The sequence below is a fragment of the Rattus rattus genome, chromosome 4 (genome assembly GCF_011064425.1).
Source record: "Rattus rattus isolate New Zealand chromosome 4, Rrattus_CSIRO_v1, whole genome shotgun sequence".
Classification (NCBI taxonomy): Eukaryota; Metazoa; Chordata; class Mammalia; order Rodentia; family Muridae; genus Rattus; species Rattus rattus.
This window is the reverse complement of record NC_046157.1, coordinates 132416737-132432746: the sequence shown is the minus strand read 5'-3', so window position 1 is coordinate 132432746 and position 16010 is coordinate 132416737. Positions and strand designations below refer to the sequence as shown.

General features: G+C 39.1%; 1 protein-coding gene across 1 annotated transcript in view; it reads right to left on the bottom strand.

Annotated features, from left to right (window-relative positions):
- LOC116898184 (vomeronasal type-2 receptor 116-like) overlaps positions 1–6076 on the bottom strand; it is a 59978-nt gene extending 53902 nt beyond the window's left edge. Inside the window, exon 1 of the mRNA XM_032899547.1 lies at positions 5868–6076. Within this exon, the coding sequence (XP_032755438.1) occupies positions 5868–6076 (209 nt within the window). The remainder of the gene's footprint in view (positions 1–5867) is intronic.
- Positions 6077–16010: the final 9934 nt, after the last annotated feature.

Here is a 16010-nt window from a genome sequence, read left to right as displayed (position 1 = left end):
GTAGAAGCCTACAGAGAGGAATCGCAAAAATGCCTGAAAGAATTCCAGGAAAACATAAATAAACAAGTAGAAGCCCATAGAGAGGAGACACAAAAATCCCTGAAAGAATTCCAGGAAAACACAATCAAACAGTTGAAGGAATTAAAAATGGAAATAGAAGCAATCAAGAAAGAACACATGGAAACAACCCTGGATATAGAAAACCAAAAGAAGAGACAAGGAGCTGTAGATACAAGCTTAACGAACAGAATACAAGAGATGGAAGAGAGAATCTCAGGAGCAGAAGATTCCATAGAAATCATTGACTCAACTGTCAAAGATAATGTAAAGCGGAAAAAGCTACTGGTCCAAAACATACAGGAAATCCAGGACTCAATGAGAAGATCAAACCTAAGGATAATAGGTATAGAAGAGAGTGAAGACTCCCAGCTCAAAGGACCAGTACATATCTTCAACAAAATCATAGAAGAAAACTTCCCTAACCTAAAAAAAGAGATACCCATATGCATACAAGAAGCCTACAGAACTCCAAATAGATTGGACCAGAAAAGAAACACCTCCCGTCACATAATAGTCAAAACACCAAACGCACAAAATAAAGAAAGAATATTAAAAGCAGTAAGGGAAAAAGGTCAAGTAACATATAAAGGCAGACCTATCAGAATCACACCAGACTTTTCGCCAGAAACTATGAAGGCCAGAAGATCCTGGACTGATGTCATTCAGACCCTAAGAGAACACAAATGCCAGCCCAGGCTACTGTATCCTGCAAAACTCTCAATTAACATAGATGGAGAAACCAAGATATTCCATGACAAAACCAAATTTACACAATATCTTTCTACAAATCCAGCGCTACAAAGGATAATAAATGGTAAAGCCCAACATAAGGAGGCAAGCTATACCCAAGAAGAGGCAAGAAACTAATCGTCTTGGCAACAAAACAAAGAGAAGAAAAGCACACAAACATAACACATCCAAGTATGAATATAACAGGAAGCAATAATCACTATTCCTTAATATCTCTCAACATCAATGGCCTCAACTCCCCAATAAAAAGACATAGATTAACAAACTGGATACGCAACGAGGACCCTGCATTCTGCTGCCTACAGGAAACACACCTCAGAGACAAAGACAGACACTACCTCAGAGTGAAAGGCTGGAAAACAACTTTCCAGGCAAATGGTCGGAAGAAGCAAGCTGGAGTAGCCATTCTAATATCAAATAAAGTCAATTTTCAACTAAAAGTCATCAAAAAAGATAAGGAAGGACACTTTATATTTATCAAAGGAAAAATCCACCAAGATGAACTCTCAATCCTAAATATCTATGCCCCAAATACAAGGGCACCTACATACGTAAAAGAAACCTTACTAAAGCTCAAAACACATATTGCACCTCACACAATAATAGTAGGAGATTTCAACACCCACTCTCATCAATGGACAGATCATGGAAACAGAAATTAAACAGAGACGTTAGACAGACTAAGAGAAGTCATGAGCCAAATGGACTTAACGGATATTTATAGAACGTTCTCTACCCTAATGCAAAAGGATATACCTTCTTCTCAGCTCCTCATGGTACTTTCTCCAAAATTGACCATATAATTGGTCAAAAACGGGCCTCAACAGGTACAGAAAGATAGAAATAATCCCATGCGTGCTATCGGACCACCACGGCCTAAAGCTGGTCTTCAATAACAATAAGGGAAGAATGCCCACATATACGTGGAAATTGAACAATGCTCTACTCAATGATAACCTGGTCAAGGAAGAAATAAAGAAAGAAATTAAAAACTTTTTAGAATTTAATGAAAATGAAGGTACAACATACCCAAACTTATGGGACACGGTGAAAGCTGTGCTAAGAGGAAAACTCATAGTGCTGAGTGCCTGCAGAAAGAAACAGGAAAGAGCATATGTCAGCAGCTTGACAGCACACCTAAAAGCTCTAGAACAAAAAGAAGCAAATACACCCAGGAGGAGTAGAAGGCAGGAAATAATCAAACTCAGAGCTGAAATCAACCGAGTAGAAACAAAAAGTACCATAGAAAGAATCAACAGAACCAAAAGTTGGTTCTTTGAGAAAATCAACAAGATAGATGAACCCTTAGCCAGACTGATCAGAGGACACAGAGAGTGTGTCCAAATTAACAAACTCAGAAATGAAAAGGGAGACATAACTACAGAATCAGAGGAAATTCAAAAAATCATAAGATCTTACTATAAAAGCCTATACTCAACAAAACTTGAAAATCTGCAGGAAATGGACAATTTCCTAGACAGATACCAGGTACCGAAGTTAAATCAGGAACAGATAAACCAGTTAAACAACCCCATAACTCCTAAGGAAATAGAAGCAGTCATTAAAGGTCTCCCAACCAAAAAGAGCCCAGGTCCAGACGGGTTTAGTGCAGAATTCTATCAGACCTTCATAGAAGACCTCGTACCAATATTATCCAAACTATTCCACAAAATTGAAACAGATGGAGCACTACCGAATTCCTTCTATGAAGCCACAATTACTCTTATACCTAAACCACACAAAGACCCAACAAAGAAAGAGAACTTCAGACCAATTTCCCTTATGAACATCGACGCAAAAATACTCAACAAAAATTCTGGCAAACCGAATCCAAGAGCACATCAAAACAATCATCCACCATGATCAAGTAGGCTTCATCCCAGGCATGCAGGGATGGTTTAATATACGGAAAACCATCAACGGATCCATTATATAAACAAACTGAAAGAACAAAACCACATGATCATTTCATTAGATGCTGAGAAAGCATTTGACAAAATTCAACACCCTTCATGATAAAAGTCCTGGAAAGAATAGGAATTCAAGGCCCATACCTAAACATAGTAAAAGCCATATACAGCAAACCAGTAGCTAACATTAAACTAAATGGAGAGAAACTTGAAGCAATCCCACTAAAATCAGGGACTAGACAAGGCTGCCCACTCTCTCCCTACTTATTCAATATAGTTCTTGAAGTTCTAGCCAGAGCAATCAGACAACAAAAGGAGGTCAAGGGGATACAGATTGAAAAGAAGAAGTCAAATATCACTATTTGCAGATGATATGATAGTATATTTAAGTGATCCCAAAAGTTCCACCAGAGAACTACTAAAGCTGATAAACAACTTCAGCAAAGTGGCTGGGTATAAAATTAACTCAAATAAATCAGTAGCCTTCCTCACAAAAGAGAAACAAGCGAAAGAAATTAGGGAAACGACACCCTTCATAATAGACCCAAATAATATAAAAGTACCTCGGTGTGACTTTAACCAAGCAAGTAAAAGATTTGTACAACAAGAACTTCAAGACTCTGAAGAAAGAAATTGAAGAAGACCTCAGAAGATGGAAAGATCTCCCATGCTCATGGATTGGCAGGATTAATATAGTAAAATGGCCATTTTACCAAAAAGCGATCTACAGATTCAATGCAATCCCCATCAAAATACCAATCCAATTCTTCAAAGAGTTAGACAGAACAATTTGCAAATTCATCTGGAATAACAAAAACCCAGGATAGCTAAAACTATCCTCAACAATAAAAGGACTTCAGGGGAATCGCTATCCCTGAACTCAAGCAGTATTACAGAGCAATAGTGATTAAAAACTGCATGGTATTGGTACAGAGACAGACAGATAGACCAATGGAATAGAATTGAAGACCCAGAAATGAACCCACACACCTATGGTCACTTGATTTTTGACAAAGGAGCCCAAACCATCCAATGGAAAAAAGATAGCATTTTCAGCAAATGGTGCTGGTTCAACTGGAGGTCAACATGTAGAAGAATGCAGATCGATCCATGCTTATCACCCTGTACAAAGCTTAAGTCCAAGTGGATCAAGGACCTCCACATCAAACCAGACACACTCAAACTAATAGAAGAAAAACTAGGGAAGCATCTGGAACACATGGGCACTGGAAAAATTTCCTGAACAAAACACCAATGGCTTATGCTCTAAGATCAAGAATCGACATAAATGGGATCTCATAAAACTACAAAGCTTCTGTAAGGCAAAGGACACTGTGGTCAGGACAAAACGGCAACCAACAGATTGGGAAAAGATCTTTACCAATCCTACAACAGATAGAGGCCTTATATCCAAAATATACAAAGAACTCAAAAAGTTAGACCGCAGGGAGACAAATAACCCTATTAAAAAATGGGGTTCAGAGCTAAACAAAGAATTCACAGCTGAGGAATGCCGAATGGCTGAGAAACACCTAAAGAAATGTTCAACATCTTTAGTCATCAGGGAAATGCAAATCAAAACAACCCTGAGATTTCACCTCACACCAGTGAGAATGGCTAAGATCAAAAACTCAGGTGACAGCAAATGCTGGCGAGGATGCGGAGAAAGAGGAACACTCCTCCATTGTTGGTGGGGTTGCAGACTGGTACAACCATTCTGGAAATCAGTCTGGAGGTTCCTCAGAAAATTGGACATTGAACTGCCTGAGGATCCAGCTATACCTCCCTTGGGCATATACCCAAAAGATGCCCCAACATATAAAAAAGACGTGCTCCACTATGTTCATCGCAGCCTTATTTATAATAGCCAGAAGCTGGAAAGAACCCAGATGCCCTTCAACAGAGGAATGGATACAGAAAATGTGGTACATCTACACAATGGAATATTACTCAGCTATCAAAAACAACGACTTTATGAAATTCGTAGGCAAATGGTTGGACCTGGAAAATATCATCCTGAGTGAGCTAACCCAATCACAGAAAGACATACATGGTATGCACTCACTGATAAGTGGCTATTAGCCCAAATGCTTGAATTACCCTAGTTGCCTAGAACAAATGAAACTCAAGACGGATGATCAAAATGTGAAGGCTTCACTCCTTCTTTAAAAGGGGAACAAGAATACCCTTGGCAGGGCAGAGAGAGGCAAAGATTGAAACAGAGACTGAAGGAACACCCATTCAGAGCCTGTTCCCCACATGTGGCCCATACATAGAGCCACCCAATTAGACAAGATGGATGAAGCAAAGAAGTGCAGACCGACAGGAGCCGGATGTAGATCGCCCCTGAGAGACACAGCCAGAATACAGCAAATACAGAGGCGAATGCCAGCAGCAAACCACTGAACTGAGAACGGGACCCCCGTTGGAGGAATCAGAGAATGAACTGGAAGAGCTTGAAGGGGCTTGAGACCCCATATGTACAACAATGCCAAGCAACCAGAGCTTCCAGGGACTAAGCCACTACCTAAAGACTATACATGGACTGACCCTGGACTCTGACCTCATAGGTAGCAATGAATATCCTAGTAAGAGCACCAGTGGAAGGGGAAGCCCTGGGTCCTGCTAAGACTGAACCCCCAGTGAACTAGACTGTCGGGGGGAGGGCGGCAATGGGGGGGAAGATGGGGAGGGGAACACCCATAAAGAAGGGGAGAGGAGGGGGATGTTTGCCCGGAAACCGGGAAAGGGAATAACACTCAAATGTATATAAGAAATACTCAAGTTAATAAAAAAAAAGAAAGAAAAGAAAGCAAAAAAATAAATAAATAGGAAGGGGGGCCTTGGTCCTGTTAAGGTTTGATGTTCCAGCATAGGGGAATGCTAGGGCAGTGAGGTGAGTGTGGGTGGTGGATGGTGGGTGGGAGAGCACCATAATAGAAGCAGATGGGAACGTGATTGGATAGGCAGTTTGCAGAGGCAAAATTGGGAAAGGGGATAACTTTGAAATGTAAATAAATAAAATAACCAATAAAAAATGAAAAACATTTACCATGTAGAAGGGGAGCACTGTTAAGAGAAAGATGAAATAGATTAAAGGTGGGCCCTGCAGGATAGGACTAAGAAGAACAGAAAGGAAACACTTACCGTGGATATATGTGTGTACTCTCTGCACCTTCAGTATGTTGGGAGGTTTGATATACATAAAGTGGTAAGAAAAAATTGAGCACCATATCGCCTTCTTTGTATACATTCTCTGTCAATGAGATCGAACACTTTGGCAAAACCAAGTTGCATAGGAGCATAGCGAGTGTCAGGGTCAAGAAGTAAGGAATCAAAGTATACATTGTGAGCATAGGTGTAACCTGAATAGATGACCTCAGCACTTCTGCAGCAGGTGAATATGTGTGCCTGCCTGTTGGTTTAAAGGCGTTGCAGACAGTGGAGTGCCCTAAATGACCTATTCATTCTATTTCATATTACTCCATCTCTCTGGAGGAGTATTCTACCCTTTCTAACCTCAGGCTTTACATCTGAGGTCCTCTGTCCAAGTGACAAACATGTTGGAAAAGTATTTTTGAAGTTCGTCCTCTCAAGGCCTTAATATCATTATGTCATACAAGTCCAAGAAAAGCAAAGCCACAGGGACCAACTCAAATGGGGAATAGTGTCTATAAGCCATTGGCACAAACACATTTTAACATGATGCAATTGGATTCAAAGTTAATTGTTCAGAGAAAGGAACAATCCTGGAAATGTTCCCCTACATACATAGATCAAACTATTCCAACATTGCTCAATATAGTGAGGCCAGCTCATATAACCAGAGTAGAGTAGAGACACAAGCCATTCACAGATTCCCATTGTCATCTGCACATACATCACCGGTGAATATTCACATTGCCTGATGATGCAAAAATAGGTAATATATTCTAACTCCTCAGAAAATATTCAGATGCTTTTCTTTCTTCTTTTATTAATCATTCCATTGGTTTGCATCTCAAACGATATCCCACATCCTGGTTACCCCCCAATACACAAACCCCACATCCCATATCTGCCCTCTACTCCCTCCCCTTTGCCTTTATGAAGGTGCTCCCCCACCCACCCAACTTCTGCCCACCCACCACTCCAGCATCCCAAAACACTGAGGCATGAAACTTCCACAGGACCAAGGGCCTCCCCTCTCATGTCAAGGCCATCCTCCACTACATATGTATCTGGAGCCAAAGATCCTTCCCTTTACACTCCTTGGTAGGCTGTCTAATCTCTGGGAGTACTGGATAGTACAGCCAGCCCAAGTTGTTCCTCCTATAGGGTTACAATTCCCCTCTGCTCTTCTGCCCTTACACCAGCTCCCACACTGGGTTCCCTAAGCTCAGTGTGATGGTTGGCTCCAAGCATTCACATCTGCATTGGTCAGTTGCTGGCCGAACCTCACAAGAAACAGCCATACTATGATGTCCATTAGCATCTTCATATACATCACAGATTGTTTGATATTGTTGTTATTCCTATGGTGTTGCAAACCCCTTCAGATTCTTAGGTCTTTTCTATAACTCCTACATTAGGGTCCCCTAGTTCAGTACAATGATTAGCTGCCACCATCCTCCTCTGTAGCAGTATGGCTTTGGCAAATCCTCTCAGATAATTCCCATATCTGGCTCCTATCAGCAAGCATTTCTTTGCATCAGCAACAGTAACTGGGTTTGGTGGCACTGTATGAGATGGATCCCCATGTGGGACAGCCTCTGGATGCCCTTTTCTTCAGTCCCTATTATACTCTTTGTCCCTGTATTTCCTCTGGTGAATATTTTGCTCTCCCTTCTAAGGAGGAATGAAGCATCCACATTTTAGTCTTCCTTCTTCTTGAGCTTCAAATAATCTGTGAATTATTTTTTGGTATTCCAAGCTTTGGGCTAATAACTACTTATCAGTGAGTGAATACCATGTGTGTTCCTTTGTGACTGGGTTACCTCCCTCAGGATGAATATATTCTAGTTCCATCTACTTGCCTAAGAATTTCATGTAGCCATTGTTTCTAATAGCTGAATAGTACTCCATTGTGTAAATGTATCAAATTTTCTTTTTTTATTGGATTTTTTATTTACATTTCAAATGTTATCCTCTTTCCCCCACCCAACCACTCACCCTTTCCTACCTACCCGCCCTGATATTACCCTACACTGGGGGTCCAGCCTAGACAGGACCAAGGGCTTCTCCTCCCTTTCATGCCCAACAAGGCCATCCTCTGCCACATATGCAGATGGAGCCATGGGTCTGTCCATGTGTACTCTTTGGATGATGGTTTAGTCCTGGGAGCTTTGGTATTGTTGTTCTTATGGTGCTGCAAACACCTTCAGCTCCTTCAATCCTTTCTCTAACTCCTAAAATGGGGACCCCATTCAGTTCAATGGTTGACTGCGAGCATTCATCTCTTATCACAGGCTTATCATGGATGTCATTTGATTTTGTGAGAGCACTGGTGAATCTTTACTAATTTTAACAGATGAGTGAGAGTGCTGTGAGTGTTGAAAAGCCAGGTCAGTTTTACAATATTCCTATAATGTGCAATATAAGAGAAGGTGACTTTAAATAACTACAAAGGACAACTACAGAGACACATGCTGATATATCCCTATATTTTTCTCCTTTAATAGAGTAAAGAGCATGACAGTGAAACAAGGTGCTGAAAACTTAAATTTTGTTATTAGTTTTCAGGACACATTCAGGAAGTGAGATATGGTTCTTAAAAACTGTTGAATATTCATCACTACCACTGCGATATTTTCTTTCACAACAGAATTGTGTTTCCATGCTTGTGGATTTTCTACTGTTTAAAATGCATTTCATTAAATTTTAATTAAATATTAATCATATCCTGTCTGAATTATGCCAGTTTGTTTCTTCATACAACCTGGCATCCAAAGACATATCTTTTGAATTGGTTTAAGGTTCTGTTCATTTAATTTTATATTACCTATTGGCTTGCTGTATATAGCTTTTATTATATTAGGTATCTGCCTTGCATCCCTGGTCTTTCTAAATTTTTTTAGCATGGAGGGATATTGGCTTTTGTCAAAGTCTTTTTTCAGTGTCTAATGAGATGATCTTGTGATTTTTTTTCAGTGTTTTTGTGAATATTACACTATCCCTGCATCCTTGGGATGAATCCTAACTGATCACAGTGACTGATATATTTTGATGTGTACTAGGATTCCCTTTTATTGAGTATTTTTTGCCTCAATCTTCATAGGAGAAATTGGTCTGAAATTCTCTTTCTATATTGCATTTTCTGTGGTTTAGGTATCTTAGGTATCAGGGAAATAGTGACTTCATAAAAATATTTGGAAATGTTCCTTCTGATTCTATTTTGTGGAAAAGTATTGATATCAGCTGCTCTTTCAAGTCTGGTAGAATTCTACATTAAACCCATATGACCATAAAGGTTTTTTTGGTTGGGAAACATAATCTAGACATGAGTTATCCAAATAAAATACTTAAAACTGAGGTATAGGAATAGAATAATCTCACAATCCTGAAAAACACCAAAGCCTAACATCTCTTATCATCATGAAAATGCAAACTAAAATGATTCCATATTACTTCTGTCAAAATGACTGAATACATGAAAGCTCAGAATGGCAAGAATGCAGAGTAAGGGAAACACTCCTTCATTGGAGATGAAAATATAAACTTGGAGAGCCACTACGGAAATCAATGTGGTAATACCTTGGAAATTTGAGACTTAATCTACCTCAAATTCCAGCTATACCACTAGTGGGGAGCTATACCACTAGCAGATGTTCCTACCTACCACAAAGACATTTGCTAATTGACATTTATCCTGACGTTATAATAGTTAGAAACTCAAAACAAGCTTGATGTTCTTTAACCCAAGAATAAATAAGGAAATTGTAATATATTTACACAATAGAGTACTGATCAGCTGTTTAAAAATGACATAAAATTTATATTCAACTGGATAGAGAAATCATCCTGAGTGAGGCAACCCAAAACACACTTGATGTGTGCTGAAGTATTAGCGAATATTAGCTCTTACGGAAAGGTTATCAATTCTATAATTCTCAAGCCCAGAGAATCTAAAAAAGAAAAAAAAATTCTATGGTAGGATGCATGACTCCTTCTTGGAAAGGAGAAACAGAATAGATGTGTGTGTTGATTGGGATAAGGTAGGAATAATAACAGGAGGAGAAGTCATAGTGTAGAGTAAAGAATAAAAGAAGAAACTGTAAGAAGATTTATCTAGAATAGTTGGAAATTTACTGGATGCTGTGGAAACCTACTACACCTGAAACCCCCTGAAAATTATGTAGGTGACTTTAATGAAGACTCCTTATAATCTATGTTATGTGCCCTATATTGGACATCTTTTATATACATGATAGTCTCACAGTGATGGGTAGAGTCCATTCCAAAATGGAAAAGGCATGGTGTGCATGATAGAATGTATGGCTATGTGAGTGCTTTGCTTGATGGTCACATTTTTCCAGATAAAAGAAAGAGGCAGAGAGCAAGATTTGAAATTAGAAAAGTACAAAAAAATCCTCAAATACTGTGACTATTAATGACAGTCATCCATCAAGTATCCATATCCTAAGACTTCACTACCTCCTCCACAAAGTTATATTTATGTATTTATTTTTAAGTAGATGCCTTTTAAAATTCTGTTTCCTGTACCTCCCTTAATGTCATACAATCTCCAAACCTAATATTTTCATGAACATTGTGTAATTTATTTTCTAAATGTCTTTCTTAGAAATATTCATTGTTAAGTGGCAGGTCCCCTGCAGTCCAGACATGCCCGGATCTGAAAGGACCCAGTCAACAGCTCTCTGCACCCAAATCCCATGAGAGGGAGAGCTAAACCTGCAGAGGGGCAGACATGCCTGGAAAGCCAGAAGACACTACACTCTGCCCACATTTTTGACTCCAGAGGGAAACACCTAACGCCATCTGGAACCCGTGTGCACAGGGGACCAGGGAAAAGGCGCCACCCTCACAAAGAGCTCAAAGGCAGCCTCCTAGGAGCAAATTCAGCCCTGTGACCAGAGGTAAGACCAATTTTTCTGCTCTGAGTGACCTGCGTGGTGGACTCAGGACATATGCTCACAGGAACAGCTGAAGACCAGTAGACAGGAAAGACTACACGCCTGAAAAGAGAACACTTTGTTCCCATAACTGGCTGAAAGAAAACAGGAAAACAGGTCTACAGCACTCCTGACACACATGCATATAGGACAGTCTAGCTACTGTCAGAAATAGCAGAACAACCAAAGACAACGATGGCGAGAGGCAAGCACGGGAACCCAACCAACAGAAACTAAGACTACATGGCATCATCAGAGCCCAATTCTCCCACCAAAGCAAACACTGAATATCCAAACATACCAGAAAAGCAAGATCTAGATTTAAAATCACATTTGTTCATGATGCTAGAGGACTTCAAGAAATACATAAAGAACTCCCTTAGAGAAACGCAGGAAAACATAAATAAACAAGTAGAAGACTATAGAGAGGAATCACAAAAAGCCCTGAAAGTATTCCAGGAAAACACAATCAAACAGGTGAAGGAATTAAAAATGGAAAAAGAAGCAATAAAGAAAGGACAAAGGGAGACAACACTGGATACAGAAAACCAAAGGAAGAGACAAGGAGCTGTAGATACAGGCATCACGAACACAATACAAGAGATAGAAGAGAGAACTACAGGAGCAGAAGATTCCATAGAAATCATTGACACAACTGTCAAAGATAATGTAAAACAGAAAAAGCTACGGGTCCAAAACATACAGGAAATCCAGGACTCAATGAGAAGATCAAACCTAAGGATAATAGGTATAGAAGAGAGTGAAGACTCCCAGCTCAAAGGGACCAGTAAATATCTTCAACAAAATCATAGAAGAAAATTTCCCTAACCTAAAGAAAGAGATGCTCATACACATACAAGAAGCCTACATAACCCCAAATAGATTGGACCAGAAAAGAAACTCCTCACATCACATAATAGTCAAAACACCAAATACACAAAACAAAGAAAGAATATTAAAAGCAGTAAGGGGAAAAGGTCAAGTAACATATAAAGGCAGACCTACCAGAATTACACCAGATTTCTCACCAGAGACTAAGAAAGCCGGAAGATCCTGGACAGTTGTCATACAGAACGTAAGAGAACACAAATGCCAGCCCAGGTTACTGTATCCAGCAAAACTCTCAATTAACATAGATGGAGAAACCAAGATATTCCATGACAAAACCAAATTAAGACAATATCTTTCTACAAATCCAGCCCTACAAAGGATAATAAATGGTAAAGCCCAACATAAAGAGGCAAGCTACACCCTAGAAAAAGCAAGAAACTAATCCTCTTGGCAACAAAATAAAGAGAAGAAAAGCACACAAACGTAACAATCACTATTCCTTAAAATCTCTCAACATCAATGGACTCAATTCCCCAATAAAAAGACATAGACTAACAAATGAGCAATGAACATTATGATGCCAACAAGAAGCACACCTGAGAGACAAATACAGACACTACCTCAGAGTGAAAGGCTGGAAAACAACTTTCCAAGCAAATGGTCTGAAGAAGCAAGCAGGAGTAGCCATTCTAATATCGAATAAAATAGATTTTCAACCAAAAGACATCCAAAAAGATAAAGAAGGACATTTCATATTTATCAAAGGAAAAATCCACCAAGATGAAATCTCAATCCTAAATATCTAGGATCCAAATACAAGGGCACCTACAGACATAAAAGAAACCTTACTAAAGCTCAAAGCACACGTTGCACCTCACACAATCATAGTAGGAGATTTCAACACCCCACTCTCATCAATGCACAGATCATGGAAAAACATACTAAACAGAAACAAAGACAGACTAAGAGAAGTCATGAACCGAATGGACATAACAGATATTTATAGAACATTCTATCCTAAAACAAAAGGATGTACCTGCTTCTCACCACCTCATGGTACTTTCACCAAATTGATCAAAATAATCGGCCATAAAACAGGCCTCAACAGATACAGAAATATAGAAATAATCCCATGCATCCTATCAGACCACCATGGGCTAAAGCTGATCTTCAATAACAATAAGGGAAGAACGCTCACATATACAGGGAAGTTGAACAATGCTCTACTCAATGATAACATGGTCAAGGAAGAAATAAAGAAAGAAATAAAAGACTTCTTAGAATTTAATGAAAATGAAGGTACAACATACCCAAACTTAAAGGACAAAATGAAAGCTGTGCTAAGAGGAATTCTCATAGCTCTGAGTGCCTGCAGAAAGAAACAGGAGAGAGCATATATCAGCAGCTTGACAGCACACCTAAAAGCTCTAGAACAAAAAGAAGCAAATACACCCAGGAGGAGTAGAAGGCAGGAAATAATCAAACTCAGAGCTGAAATCAACCAAGTAGAAACAAAAAGGAGCATAGAAAGAATCAACAAAATCAAAAGTTGGTTCTTTGAGAAAATCAACAAGATAGATAAACCCTTAGCCAGACTAACAAGAGGACACAGAGAGTCTGTCCAAATTAACAAAATCAGAAATAAAAAGGGAGACAAAACTACAGATTCAGAGGAAATTCAAAAAATCATCAGATCCTACAACAAAAGCCTATATTAAACAAAACTTGAAAATCTGCAGGAAATGGACAATTTCCTAGACAGATACTGGGTACCGAAGTTAAATCAGGAAGAGATAAACCATTTAAACAACACCATAACTCCTAAGGAAATAGAAGCAGTCATTAAAGGTCTCCCAACCAAAAAGAGCACAGGTCCAGACGGGTTCAGTGCAGAATTCTATCAGACTTTCATAGGAGACCTCATACCAATACTATCCAAACTATTCCACAAAATTGAAACAGATGGAGAGCGACCGAATTCCTTCTATGAACCCACAATTAGTCTTTTACTTAAACCACACAAAGACCCAACAAAGAAAGAGAACATCAGGCCAATTTCCCTTATGAATATCGACGCAAAAATACTCAATAAAATTCTGGCAAACCAAATCCAAGAACACATCAAAACAATCATCCATCATAATCAAGTAGGCTTCATCCCAGGGATGCAGAGATGGTTTAATATATGAAAATCCATCAATGTAATCCACTATATAAGCAAACTCAAAGATAAGAACCACATGATCATTTCATTAGATGCTGAGAAAGCATTTGTCAAAATTCAACATGCCTTCATGATAAAAGTCCTGGAAAGAATAGGAATTCAAGGCCCATACCTAAACATAGTAAAAGCCATATACAGCAAACCAATAGCTAACATTAAACTAAATGGAGAGAAACTTGAAGCAATCCCACTAAAATCAGGGATTAGACAAGGCTGCCCACTCTCTCCCTACTTATTCAACATAGTTCTTGAAGTTCTAGCCAGAGCAATCAGACAACAAAAGGAGGTCAAGGGGATACAGATCGAAAAAGAAGCAGTCAAAATGTCACTATTTGCAGATGATATGATAGTATGTATAAGCGATCCCAAAAGTTCCACCAGAGAACTACTAAAGCTGATCAACACGTTCAGCAAAGTGGCTGGGTATAAAATTAACTCAAATAAATCAGTAGCCTTCCTCTACACAAAAGAGAAACAAGCCGAGAAAGAAATTAGGGAAACGACACCGTTCATAATAGTCCCAAATAATATAAAATACCTCGGTGTGACTTTAAGCAAGCAAGTAAAAGATCTGTACAATAAGAACTTCAAGCCTCTGAAAAAAGAAATTGAAGAAGGCCTCAGAAGATGGAAAGATCACCCATGCTCATGAATTGGCAGGATTAATATAGTAAAAATGGCCAATTTACCAAAAACAATCTACAGATTCAATGCAATCCCCATCAAAATACCAATCCAGTTCTTCAAAGAGTTAGACAGAACAATTTGCAAATTCATCTGGAATAACAAAAAACCCAGGATAGCTAAAACTGTGCTCAACAATAAAAGGACTTCTGGGGGAATCATTATCCCTGAACGCAAGCAGTATTACAGAGCAATAGTGATTAAAAAAAACTGCATGATATTGGTACAGAGACAAACAGATAGACCAGTGGAATAGAACTGAAGACCCAGAAATGATCCCACACACCTATGGTCACTTGATTTTTGACAAAGGAGCCAAAACCATACAATGGAAAAAAGATAGCATTTTCAGCAAATAGTCCTGGTTCAACTGCAGGTCAACATGTAGAAGAATGCAGATCGATCCATGCTTATCACCCTGTACAAAGCTTAAGTCCAAGTGGATCAAGGACCTCCACATCAAACCAGATACACTCAAACTAATAGAAGAAAAAAGGGAAGCATCTGGAACACATGGGCACTGGAGAAAATTTCCTGAACAAAACACCAATGGCTTATGCTCTAAGATCAAGAATCGACAAATGAGATCTCATAAAACTGCAAAGCTTCTGTAAGGAAAAGGACACTGTTGTTAGGACAAAACGGCAAGCAACAGATTGGGAAAAGATCTTTACCAATCCTACAACAGATAGAGGGCTTATATCCAAAATATACAAAGTACTTAAGAAGTTAGACCGCAGGGAGACAAATAACCCTATTAAAAAATGGAGCTCAGAGCTAAACAAAGAATTCACAGCTGAGGAATGTCGAATGGCTGAGAAACACCTAAAGAATTGTTTAACATCTTTAGTCATAAGGGAAATGCAAATCAAAACAACCCTGAGATTTCACCTCACACTAGTCAGAATGGCTAAGATCAAAATCTCAGATGACAGCAAATGCTGGCAAGGATGTGGAGAAAGAGGAACATTCCTCCATTGTTGGTGGCATTCCAGACTGGTACAACTATTCTAGAAATCAGTGTGGTGGATCCTCAGAAAACTGGACATTGAACTACCTGAGGACCCAACTATACCTCTCTTGTGCATATACCCAAAAGGTGCCCCAACATATAACAAAGACCCGTGCTCCACTATGTTCATAGCAGCCTTATTTATAATAGCCAGAAGCTGGAAAGAACCCAGATGCCCTTAACAGAGGAATGGATACAGAAAATGTGTACATCTACACAATGGAATATTACTCAGTTATCAAAAACAATGACTTTATGAAATTCGTAGGCAAATGGATGGAACTGAAAAATACCACCCTGAGTGAGGCAACCCAATCACAGAAAAACACACATGGTATGCACTCATTGATAAGTGGCTATTAGCCCAAATGCTTGAATTACCCTAGATGCACAGAACACATGAAACTCAAGAAGGATGACCAAGATGA